This window comes from Mucor velutinosus (assembly GCF_035048745.1).
Source record: "Mucor velutinosus strain NIH1002 chromosome Unknown tig00001563, whole genome shotgun sequence".
Classification (NCBI taxonomy): Eukaryota; Fungi; Mucoromycota; class Mucoromycetes; order Mucorales; family Mucoraceae; genus Mucor; species Mucor velutinosus.
In genome coordinates this window covers 2,109,581-2,121,953 of record NW_027041904.1, presented here as the reverse complement: position 1 = coordinate 2,121,953, position 12,373 = coordinate 2,109,581, and the positions used below count along the sequence as shown (strand labels likewise).

At 39.8% G+C, this 12,373-nt stretch overlaps 3 protein-coding genes across 3 annotated transcripts; all 3 read right to left on the bottom strand.

Annotated features, from left to right (window-relative positions):
* Nucleotides 1-128: 128 nt before the first annotated feature.
* Nucleotides 129-1,646, bottom strand: ATC70_009315 (uncharacterized protein; the record flags this gene model as incomplete). The annotated part of the gene is made up of 1 exon (XM_064828548.1): nt 129-1,646. One exon carries the CDS (start codon nt 1,644-1,646, stop codon nt 129-131), a length of 1,518 nt encoding a protein of 505 aa, XP_064685750.1.
* Nucleotides 1,647-2,450: 804 nt separating this feature from the next.
* On the bottom strand, nt 2,451-3,912 carry ATC70_009314 (uncharacterized protein; the record flags this gene model as incomplete). Its single annotated transcript, XM_064828547.1, has 3 exons — nt 2,451-3,597; nt 3,654-3,667; nt 3,730-3,912. The coding sequence occupies 3 exons, from the start codon at nt 3,910-3,912 to the stop codon at nt 2,451-2,453; spliced, it is 1,344 nt and encodes a 447-aa protein (XP_064685749.1).
* Nucleotides 3,913-8,588: 4,676 nt separating this feature from the next.
* On the bottom strand, nt 8,589-10,464 carry GPA2_2 (Guanine nucleotide-binding protein alpha-2 subunit; the record flags this gene model as incomplete). The annotated part of the gene is made up of 3 exons (XM_064828546.1): nt 8,589-9,697; nt 9,759-10,190; nt 10,251-10,464. The coding sequence occupies 3 exons, from the start codon at nt 10,462-10,464 to the stop codon at nt 8,589-8,591; spliced, it is 1,755 nt and encodes a 584-aa protein (XP_064685748.1).
* Nucleotides 10,465-12,373: the final 1,909 nt, after the last annotated feature.

Here is a 12,373-nt window from a genome sequence, read left to right as displayed (position 1 = left end):
TTATTTATGATGTATTATATTTTCTTTTCTTTCCATTCTCTATGTAGCAAAAATTGATAAAAAAATAAATAAATCCAAAATGATGTTTTGTTTTATTTTTACATGGAGAGAAAAAAAAATCGTATGATTTAGAATGTGCTTTTAAAGTTTTCTACAATTTGCTCAAGAGATCGACCTTTGGTTTCAGGTACTTTGGACCAAGTATATACAATAGAAAGAGCAGCAATGCCAGCAAAGATGGCAAAGGAGTAGCCCTGAATGCCTGCGAATATAATGGGGAAAAGCTGTGCAATCAAGAAGTTCATGGCCCAGTTTATGGCAGTGGCTACTGCTCCCACTGCAGATGAGGCGTAAAGAGGGGTTAGTTCAGAAGTCATCATCCAAGGAATAGGTCCCACGCCAATGGCAAAGGAAAGAACATAGCCAAATACAGATACTACCAACAGTGCGCCAATATTGTAAACATAGCCAATGACCAAAAGGACTGAAAAAATGCAGGCACCACTTTCTGCAATCAGAAGCAATGCACGACGACCCATGCGATCAATTAAGAATAAAGAGATGAATGTCGATATAAAGTTGATCACTGTGGTTACGATGGCCATGTATTTTGACATGTCTTCATTGAAAGCCATCTTGAAAATAGTAGTTGAGTAATACATGACGGCATTCATACCGATCAGCTGCTGCATAATGTGGAGAGTGAGTACTGTCATAGCAATTCTTCGGATCAAAGGGTCGCGAAAGATTTGTATCATGCTCATTGATTCGCGCAAGCCTTCGTTGTTGCTATCTTGACTCAGGGTATCTTCTAGCATGTCAGAATTGAAGCTGCTCTTGTCAATATCTGCCGTTCCAAAGCTTGCATTACCACTGTGGCCACCACAAACTGCATTGGCCGTTGCAGCACCCAATTGACCTTTTACCATGCCATAAAACTCACGCTCGATAATAGCATTTGGGCGCAATCTTTGTAAACTTGCACGGGCTTCTTCAATGCGATTCAATGAGACCAAATACCGTGGAGACTCGACGCAACCTGCCATCAGAAAGAATTGCAATATGGCTGGTAATGCAACAATGACATAGTTGATACGCCATAAGGGCACTTTAGCTAAGGGCAAACTAATAACAGAAGCTAGCAGGATACCAATAACGATGAAAAACTGATTTCCAGTGCCCATAGCTCCTCTTGCTTTGATAGTTGATATTTCTCCAACGTATGTAGGTGTTACTAATGAACCAAGACCGCAAGAGAGACCGCAAAAGATGCGGCCAATGATAAACATAGCAGGCGATACAGCTACAGCAATGAGAAGTCCACCAATAATCCAGCCAACGTTATTGAAGATAATGGTGTTCTTGCGACCAAATCTCGTTTGAACCGTGCCACCAAACAGACCACCAAACAGGCCACCAATACAGAAGGAAGCCACTGCAAATCCCCATAGTGATGTACTCATAGACAGACAATCAGGAAATGATTTGCTGGATATGTGAGATGCACCGTATTCGCAATTGTGTGTTACTTCGCCAGGGATGTTGGCAGAACCAATCACCCAGCCATTACTGAACGAGCCAAGACATGCTATAACAACGCAGTACACCATGTAGCCTGGCATCTTGAGATCAAGTGAGTCCACCATGTCAAGTCCATGTGCAAAAAGAAGAAGAAGAAGGGTACATTTGATATGAAATAATGGCTCTTTTTTATAGCCTGCATGCAACAAGATGCAACCTTTTAATAGAGCGGCCATATGCTATCTAGACCACTTGCTGTAGACGGTTGGAAATAAAAGGAGTATGATTCATATATGGGCTGATGGTAGAAAGGGATCAGTAGTAGAATCAAAGGGGGTAGACTGGATAAAGCTGATGTTACGAACAAGGAGATGGTTGGCTTTTCCAGTAGCAGTTGGTACCGTTGACACCACTAGGCCATTGCCGTTAGGGTGGTTATCTAAAATACGAGGAATATGCTCTGTATTGTATGCCCATGATAATAACGTGCTAAAAGCAGTGATAAATTAACATGGCAGAAGAATAAAACAAAAATCAGATCAGTTACCAAAATTTTGCTGCTTTTTTGATAAATGCATCCGAGAGCACTCTTTTGCACACCCGACAGAAAGCGATCAATACTCAATTCTGTATGAATAAGCAAAAGGTTATGTGAATAAAGTTTTCTTATGCGTATGCAAGCGAGCATGGCTAATCATTATCAGCACATTGCAATGCTTAAATAGAGGTACGCATCAGACATGAGCACCCGCAATTGAGATCGCAATGATCAGACAGGACTATTGGATTCAGATATTTAGATAAAATTTATTGCAGAAATAGTCTAAAGAGAGAAAAAAAAACAAAGCAAAAGGTATTGTCTCATTTCTTTTTCAAATAAAGCAGGAAAGTGGAAAAAAATACAAATATATACAAAGAGAATCAAGACTTTATGCCTTAATAAAAGGTTTCCAGCCAGATCTGATCACACGAAGCGCCAAGCAAAGCAAGCCGCCCACAGACATCAGGAGACCGCAATAGACAGCAGCATAAACGTAGCCATTTTCGCCGGTAGAGATAATGGCAGAAGTAATTGGCGAGCCAAACATATACCCAAAGGTACTGGTAAAGTACAAAAGCCCATTGGCAGCAGTAATGTTATCGTATCCAGCAACCTCAGGAACAGACGAACCGTACATAGTAAGGTATGAAGCTCCTGAATACCCATACAATATGACATACACCCAAATAGCAGCAGATGTTTTTGCAGTAGTCCAGATAGCCAGCGTAAAAATACCAGACAAGAAAGTAAACACAAACAGACAATTGATACGACCAGCACGATCACTCAACCAGCCAGTGGAGAGCATGGCAACAGCATTCACAGCACACATAATAGCACCGAGGTTAGCACCAATCCAAGGATCCAAGCCAATGGATTCAGCATAGGAAGCCAAGTAAAAGGCAGGAGTAAGGTAGCCAAAGCAAGTGATTGTCACCATCAGCAACATAATTTGGAATTGAACGTTTTTGACAAGCTTCTTTTGCTTTTGGAACAGCTCAGAGAAGGACTCTTGCTCCATCTTGACAGCCTTGGGAGGCTTGACCAAGAACGTGGCGACTAAGCTGAAACCAAAGCACACAAAGCCAGAAATACGTAATGCCCAGCGATAGTCCAAATGAACAATAGCAGCTTGGACAATGTTAGAAACAATCAAACCGCCAATGCCAGAACCACACATACAATAGCCTACAGCCAAACCACGACGAGTTGTAAACCACTGTTGAGGAGCGGCCATACAGGGGAAAAAGATAAATGAAGCACCAATACCAAACATGACACCTTGAGTCAAGTACAAATGCCACATTTCATAACTGATACTAGCCAACATGAGGCCCAAGGGACACATGATGGTGCCAATGGCCATCATCTTGGTATAGCCAAGCTTACAGGTAACCCATTCATTAATAGGGCCGATGATGAAAAACAGGGCAACACAGATGGAACCGATCCATGACAGCTGATTCATTTGGCCAGGAAATACATTCTCATTGTAGTAGTTAAGGAACACACCCCAAGTGTAATTGACGCCATAGCTATATCGATAGAGAGTTAGCATACACAAAAATAAGGTCAAAAAGTATCAACATACATAGCAACCATGCCCTATAAAACAACAAATGTCAGCATTAACTGGATCAAACCATCATCTCATAGTTACTACTTACACAAAAGCCGCCGAAAACAGCCAGCCAAGCAGCTAAACCACCATTAGGAGGTTCTTCCACAGACATGTCAGTAACATACTTTTCCATATCATCTTCAATGATAGTGGATGATGAGTGATCCTCTCTGTCCAATTCTTCCTTTTGAAGACTGGATAGATCATCAGATGTTTTGGTATCATTCATTGTTGAAAGGAATGAGTATCTTTTTATCGAATTTTGTTGAAAAAAGTGGGGGTCTTGTTGTTGATGAGAGGGAGAGAGAGAAAACTAGCTCATCTACAGGCATTCAGCTCTTTTTATAGTGCGGAATTCCTTTGCTTGTGTGTTCTATGAAACCGAGAAAAGAAAAACTTTTAATTAAGCCTCTTTTTTTTTTTCTGGCCAGTTGATCCGATCTTGTTAACCAAAGAAAGCTCGGTTTCTTCCAAGATCTAGGATGAGGATGGAAATTAGTTGGGTATTAGCACTGTATTTTGACTTTGAACAGGGCACAGACATGCTGTTCATCACAAGGTGCTCAATAAATCTTGGGACAAATATTAAAAAGCTTAGTTTACATAAATACTATGTGATTCGGGAATCCCAAAATCGAGCAAGCAGTAAAAAATCAGAGTTAGAGTTGGAGCCTGCCCTTCAGCGGCAAAAATAGAAGCTCTTTCTTACTAAATAGAATCTCTATCTGCCCACAATGCGGTTCCAGTAATGAGTTTTTTGTTTTTCGAAACAATCCCTTTTTTTATGATGGATTTCTCAATACTCCACCTTACATTAGGTGTAACCTTATCTGCACTTTCATGTTCTGTGAAACCCGTTGACTTCCGCAACAAGAAGATGATGATGGAATATACTTTTACCTATGCGGGCGTGCTCTACACCATTAGAAATCGCTGCATTTTGGAGTCCAATGTATGCTTTTGCTTAAAGAGGTCTATAACCGTATTTCATGTCCTTGTAACCTCCACATTATATTTCGCATGGGCAAATGCGCCAGAAAATGAATGTATATATATCTTCAACTCAGACTTATCCGTTGAAATCTAGGGAAAGGTTCAACATCTATTAGTGTTATTGGCACTGTATCTCGATTAATATGAACCAATGATCTCCATAGAAGAGCTTATTTTGTCCATTTCTGATTGAGCATGTTTTTCAAAAATCTTGTAAAATAGACAGAACTAAAATTTCTATTGGTATTGTTACAAGCTCTCTTTGATTAAGGGTTTGCCTATTTTGTTCACCTATACATATGTCAAAATATTACCATTTGTGCTGTTCGCAACAGGTTTTGGTTGCTTTATATGTGTTGCGGTATAATTACAATTGCGTTGACTAACGCTAATCGTTTAAAGAATATTGCGCACTTCCGGCTCTTCGACACTCAAAGAATACTAGTTCGCTCAAGCTATTGGCTTCTGCCCTCAAAAAGTTGAAAGCTGGGGTACAGGCGGATTACTGAAGTGCCTGTAAATCAGAAGAAAGATTTCAAATGAAATTGGCATTAGATAAGAAAGAAGAACACCTTGGGGCAGCCTTGAGTCTATCAGCAAAGGACTTCAAGAATATCAATAGGGCTTGTGGGTCTAAGTATAGCTTAATTACCAAGCACTTGTAAATCTGGATTTCATATCTCATTTGGTAAAGTTGGTTTGGTTCCGAATTCTGTTGGAAGTGTTTTAAATCTCGCACGATTCTCAGCATTTGAAATAACTTAGAGGGTTTGTGTATGTCTCTACACTAACTAGCCAATCTCGCTATCTTCAATGACGGCATCGCCTTGTGGGTTCTCGCCCAAGACATTCCAAATCAAAGATAATAAAAATCTGGCATAAAAGTAGATTTTAAACAACCAATTAACAGTAAAAAAAAGAGGGGGTTATATCAAAGTCAGGAGAGCGAGTTATCCATTCGCTGATGTTGCTCTTGAGATGGCAGCATAAAGCTGATCATAAGTAAAAACAGGACTTATGTAAGATCTACAGTGACTTTTTTGAGATATTGTCATTGCAAAAGACACCTTTATGAGGCAAAATCCCCCAAAAAAAGTATTTGCGCTATTCGATTGTCCTTCCAATTCCATGACCCTCATTTGGTCAGCATCGCAATCATCATTGTCATCATCAGAAAGGCATTTGGGTCAGCCAGCAGCAGCGACGCCTGCCAAAATTAATTTAAACTCCATATATTTTTTTCTGTTCAAGATTGGTCAGATTTTGTCTTTTTTCGACCTCTTTAATCTATTTTGCGATATCCGACTATATAAACTGTAATGATCACCCTACGCTTCCTAATACATTCTTGAAGTACTTTTCAAGGCGCTTCCAATGGTGCCAAATGAAATAGATGTCTTGAATGAACTTATCAAGCAATTTTATAAAATATGAAACGGGATTTTTGGCCAAAATGTCGAAATTTTGCATATGAAAGTCTCATAAAAGTGGTTTCAGAGGTTGCTTTGGATCGAGAGAAACATTTTGATCCAATATCATAACATAATAAATGTTCAGTACTTTTGCACTTTACAATCCTAATATGGAACCTGAGTTTCAAGGCATCTATCTGTCCTGGCTCATATGAGAATAATGATTTTACAATCAATCAACAAAAACCACTGTTATTTCTACCCTCTTTCCTCTGCTCAATGCTGTCAATGTTTTATTTGAGCGACGTCTCAGAGCCTCAGAGATTTCATTACTTACTGCAGACATTTTATGCAACCCATGCATTGTCAATGTCCAGACTAACGTTATTAAATATAGAATGCAATAAAATATCATTATGAACGATATAGAAGGCAATAAAATATCATTATAAACGATAGTGCTATGACCTTCCACCTACTTTCTATACGCTTCGAGGGCATTTACTACTGTATTGCCTTATGAAAAGGGCATGAGTTTTCCAGCTGGCCCTACCAGCCAAAATTAATTCAAACTCAGAATCATAGTCTGTTCCAGATTGGACATATTTTGATAATTTTGGACTCGATCGAGCTATTTTTGCAGATTCGACTAAGTGAAGTATGATAATCACCCCATGCTTCCTTAAGCTTTCCTGGAGTACTTTTCAAGGCGCTTCCAATGGTACTAAGTAAAATAGATGTTTTGAAATCACTTATTGAATGATTTGTAAAAATATGAAAAGAGATTTATGGCCAAAATGTCGAAATTTTACATATCAAAGTCCCACAAAGATAATTTCAGAGGTTGCTTTGGATTGATAGAAACATTTTGATTCAAGATATACTATAGTAAAAGTCTTCATTATCAAGATGAAAAATGCGATCGTTTGATTTTCGATGAAAACCATGAGGGATACCTCATGCTTTTTGGTCGATTTTTGACCATGTTTTTTTGGTCCCCAAAAAGTCGAGCAAAAGTGTCAGAAAGGAACTGCCAGATGAAAGCAACCATTTGGGGCTATTCTGACGATCTAAAACGGCCTTGAACGCAAGAAAATTCAGCTCAAATGCACTCATACTTTGCTGTATTAGGGACACTAAGGACTAAAAAGTGGGAATACCAGTATGCTGCTTGCCCGTATATGAAGTAGCTACGTGTATATGGATGTAGAACATCACATAAGAATCAGATCCACAGATAATATGAAGGGTTACTATGTGTAAGTGGAGGGTCAAAATGAAAGTAGCAGTATTTTGATAAAATACGCAAGAGCAATCAGTAGCACGAGCTGCCGCTGCGCAGGTTGGTTCTCTACCTTCGCTACGCTTCGGTGAGAACCATCCGAAACATAAACACTCATATGATTAGTGATTATATATCAATCAACAATCAGGGTTCCTCTTCTAACATTTTAGCTATATTAATTTTGGGATATTAGCCAAAGGCCCGCGGCAGCGCGAGCCGTTTGAACGTAGGTTGGTTTCCACCGAAGCGAAGCGTAGGTCAGGAAACCACCCGAAGTGCTGAAAGGCTCGTATACCATAGTAAAAGTCTTCATTTTCAAGGTGAAAAATGCGATCGTTTGATTTTCGATGAAAACCATGAGGGGTACCTCATGCTTTTTGGTCGATTTTTGGCCATGTTTTTTTTGGTCCTCAAAAAGTTGGGCAAAGGAGTCAGGGAGTTACTGCTACTCGAGTACGATTGTTTGGCCTCATTCCGGTGGCTCAGGAAAGTCTACATGTCAAGTTATCAAGGCTTGAAAGCTGTCAAATTTGGGTATATTTTGCTTTATAGCTTGTATTTACACGGCATGAAACACATCTTTGGTAGCTGAAATCTTCTGGAAAGGCAGTTCTGTAGCTTGAGCAATCTTTAATTCGAATAGAAGGCAAATTAATTTTGGTACAGCTAATTCATACAAATTTTGATGCGCTTTGTTGCTGGTAAGCTTATTAATAATGGAAATGATAAACCGAATTTGCTGCTTGAATACTATGGTTTTGTATCTTCGCTTCGCTACGGTAAAACCCTCATTGAGATTAATATCACCAAATGATGGGTTAGAGGCTTAGTTGCCATGGTTTTGCACCTTCGTCTTACTATGGTAAGACCCTCTTATAGGCCAATGTTACTAGATGTTGGATTAGATGCGTTATATTCTTGGTGGATGGGCTTAGCACCTCCTCCAAACCCCCCTCCCCAATGCCGGCTTCATTCACCTTGTACGGTACTCAATTCTTTAAATTTTGAAAGAATATGGCTTGTTTGTCTACTTTTTTTTTGAATGTTTTACAGTATATATAGTGAAGATTATATAGATATATTTGACCAAGATCCAGTGATTTCAGATGCTTTAAATAGGTTAATCGCGCTTTACAAAAAACAATTCAAGCAAGCTTGCTATCATCAACAGACCAAGGAGACTACGAGGCATGTTCAATGTTTTATTTGGAGGTTTCAATTAATATTGATAGACTTAAATTCATGGTCAACATAAGAGCCATGAAAGGTAACAGCGATAAACTGACCAATCTTGATTCTGGCCAGTTCCTTCAAGTTAGATGCATCAAAAACAATGAAATAACAGCAATCAAAGTTGTTCACCAAGCTTAGTAATACGCCATCGTCTTCCTTGATGCCCGTAGGGTTAGGTACAAAAATGGGCTCAGAGCAATTGAATCCCTCCTCGAAAAAGGTGAGTGGTTTAGTTTGACCTGTCAAATCCACTTTGATGAGTCCACCCGTTTCGTCTTTCTTTTCAGTGAAGCCTTCCAACTGGCAGCCATATACAAAACGATTTTCTTTCTTCAAAGCATAGTCTTGATTGAATCGAGGAAATTCGACATTCTTAGCGAGTGTATCAATAGAAAGCGTAGTAGACTGATCCAGATTGAGTTTGTAGCGAACCAGATCGCCAAATCCTGATTGTTGCCGAGGAGGATTCGAGATGCCATTCAACGTAGTTTGCTTTACTTTTTTTGCAGCAGATCCTTTGCGATGAGGCGTACCGAAACTGTGTAACTGATGCATGATATCGCCATCGCAGAAGGAAGCGGCATCCATGGTCAGTATCGTCTCTCCGGATTCATTCTTGGCCTCGAAAGCATTGCCGACATGGAAGGTGAAGAAGCCAGGATTGACAGGAATAGAAGCAACGAGGCCTTCCTTTTCTTGCGCAGGATGACGGGCAATGACGTGGCAGTAGGTAGGTGTATCTTTGACCCAAGAGATACTGGACAAGAAGGAGCCATTCATCAGCATATTGGCACCGCGATCCTTGAGCACCATAGGCGATTCAGGAATAATTACATAGTTTTCCGTCAACCAGAGAGAATGAATATAGGGTGCTTGGATAGGAGACTTGTCTTTGCGATGAGTGAAATCAGCCATAATGGTCACTTTTCCAGCTTCTGAGGTACTGAAAACGACGAGTCTAGGGACAGGACCAGTTGTCAGGGCAAAGTTGAATATTTCCTTCGTGTTGGGGTCGTATTGATGATGAGCAGCGGATAATTGACCTTTAATGCGGGCATCATACGACGTGTAATTGAATATGTTTTGTGGCTCTGTACGAAAAAGCGTGAGTATATCTCCTTCTCATCTCTTGATCATGATACAAATATTTACCCAAGGTCTCTGCATGAATCTTTTGGAGCACATTCGCATCTGTTTTAGACACCAACACATTTTCGTTATCTGTCTTTTTGATTCTCGCAGGCAAGGGAAAGTTAGGAGTAACAGTGACGCCTACTGCTTGGCCATCAGGACGACCATCATGTCTGGATTTGGGAAACAGAATTAAGTTGTTGAAGCGAATATAAAAATTGTAAAGCCATACAGGAAACGTCATCTCGGGGATATGACCAAAGAAGATGAGCCCTTTGGATGCCTTGCTCTTGATTTTGGTTTCCAAAGATTTAGCTAGCATACGCGAGTTGTATTTGAGGGTCTGAGTGGAGCCATCGACTTCAAAACGATGCATGAATGGCAAACCGTCAAATGCGTGGCGAATGCTGAAAATGGAACCATCGTCCCGTTGGATGTTGAATCTGCCTGGACCTGAAAGAGTATGTATGTCAGCGCGACGTTACAAGGAGCTTTAATCCATGTCAAACTTACCAATACGATACATGATGCCGTTCAACCAAGAAGGGATTTGACCACTTTGAACCTGAAGCACAATTGGATCGTGTACCTCGGGCGTGTTGCTCAGCTTGTGAGACTTGAGAATAACCTGGAAGCGTTTGTAGACGTCGTTGTAGTAGTTGCGATACAGAAAGAGGATGAAGCCGCTCACTGGCAAAGAGATCAAGGTAAGCAATTCTGCAATCATGTTGGCAAACAGAAGGAAAAAGAGAATAAAATGTTGAAGAAAAGTAGAGAAATGCAAACGCATACATGCCTGTTGATATATTCATTGTTCGTCATGCTTATTACCTTAAACTCCTTTTTTTGCCCGTAAAAACCGATGGCAGTATGTTGCACATCCGATCAGCTTAACGGGTTACGGGGAGAAAAGAATATAAATGGTAATCTGCGTTACGAGGCAACCTTGATCTCATACGGGCGAAAGGTTGTTTCACTAGCGAAGCTTATTTACACCCATGAGTAAAGAATGATGCCATTACTGATTAGGCAACATAGGCTTTGTAGTTGATATGCGCAGCATTGTAGCTAAACTCTCTTCAATTATAAATTACTCATCCCATGTGTGAGTAGATATAAGTTCATGCAATGTAGTTGGCGATTTCACTTTCAAACTCTTATTATTATCTTGTTTTACAGCTCATTTGAGGAGTACTTCATTCATCTAATCAGGCATTAGCTTTTGCTGTATCAGAGCTCCCATCAAAATTGTCATTTGCAATTCTAAATAGGGCGGCCATTTACATTTGCCATTTTGGGTAAGCAAATTGCAGCACTTAAATCCATCAGATACAACCAAAGAAAATGGACAACAAACGTAACAGAAAAATGTAAGAGTTAAACTGTTGAATACATCTTAATACACAATCCCCTTCTAATTAGCTTCTGAATCATCAATTGACTGCATGAAAAGGTATTCTTGCTACCAACCTGTATTTAATTTCCACTTGATATTATGTCCTGATTTGATGATTCTTGAACTTTTTGAACTCGATTCGACCTATTCTGCTAGGTTCGACTATATAAAGTGTGATGATCATCCCATAGTTTCTAATGCATGGCACCTATGGCAATCTGTGATCTCACAATACTGCGCTAAATATCCTTTGATTTCCGAAATCATATATGGCACAGTGCGGTATCTACATCTTCCTCGCTTTATAAAAGATCGATCCAAGTATATCGCCGTCATATCTACCACCTTATGGCAAATGTGGAATCTGTATTGGCTTCACGGTTCACAGAACCCTGTAGCGCTCTCCACCGCCTCCATAGAACACTTTTCCTCCAGGACAGTCCGTCTAATTGATAGACTGCTACCTACTACAACATAATTCAGATTAGATGCTCATTTCGTTGCTCGAGGTCCACCACTCCGCGATGTGTCCCTCATAAAATAATATTTGAATAAAATAAAATATTAACTACATTTCTAATGCATTTCTGGAATACTTTTCAAGGCACATCCAATGGTGCTTAGAAAAGTAGCTGTTTTGAATAGAAATATCGAGCATTTTACAAAAGTATGAAATGAAGTTTCCAGCGAAAATGTCAAAATTTTACATATAAAGGTCGCACAAACAAAGTTTCAGGGGTTGCCTCGGATCAACAGGAGAATTTTGAGCTAACAATTGTAAGGTATGCCAGGAGGCACCTGAAGATGAATACCACATGGTCATCGGCTGCAGTAGTAAGTCCCTTTTCTGGTATGAGGTAGTCTCCCATCTCGGTCTTACTGCTAAGTTCCCTACTGACGCTGCCATTTGGCTTGGGCTGACTACCCTTCATGGCCAGGACAACCATCCTCTAGACATCTCCATCTTGGAACTTCTTGGCGCTGCCTTCTCTTGCGTGTGGCAACATCATTGGGGCTGCACCCTTGATGGTAAATCATAGCTTACTCAAACAGTTTTCTCGTCTTTTCTTGCCGATAACGCCAAGTTAATTTCCTCTTTCCTAGACATGTAAATACTAAATAGTACATTACTATCTAGTTTTTAATGAAAAACACATTTAAATACAAAAAAAAAAAAAAATTGAGCTAACATGTGCTATAATAAAAGTCTTCATTTTTGAGGTCAAAAACGCGATTGTTT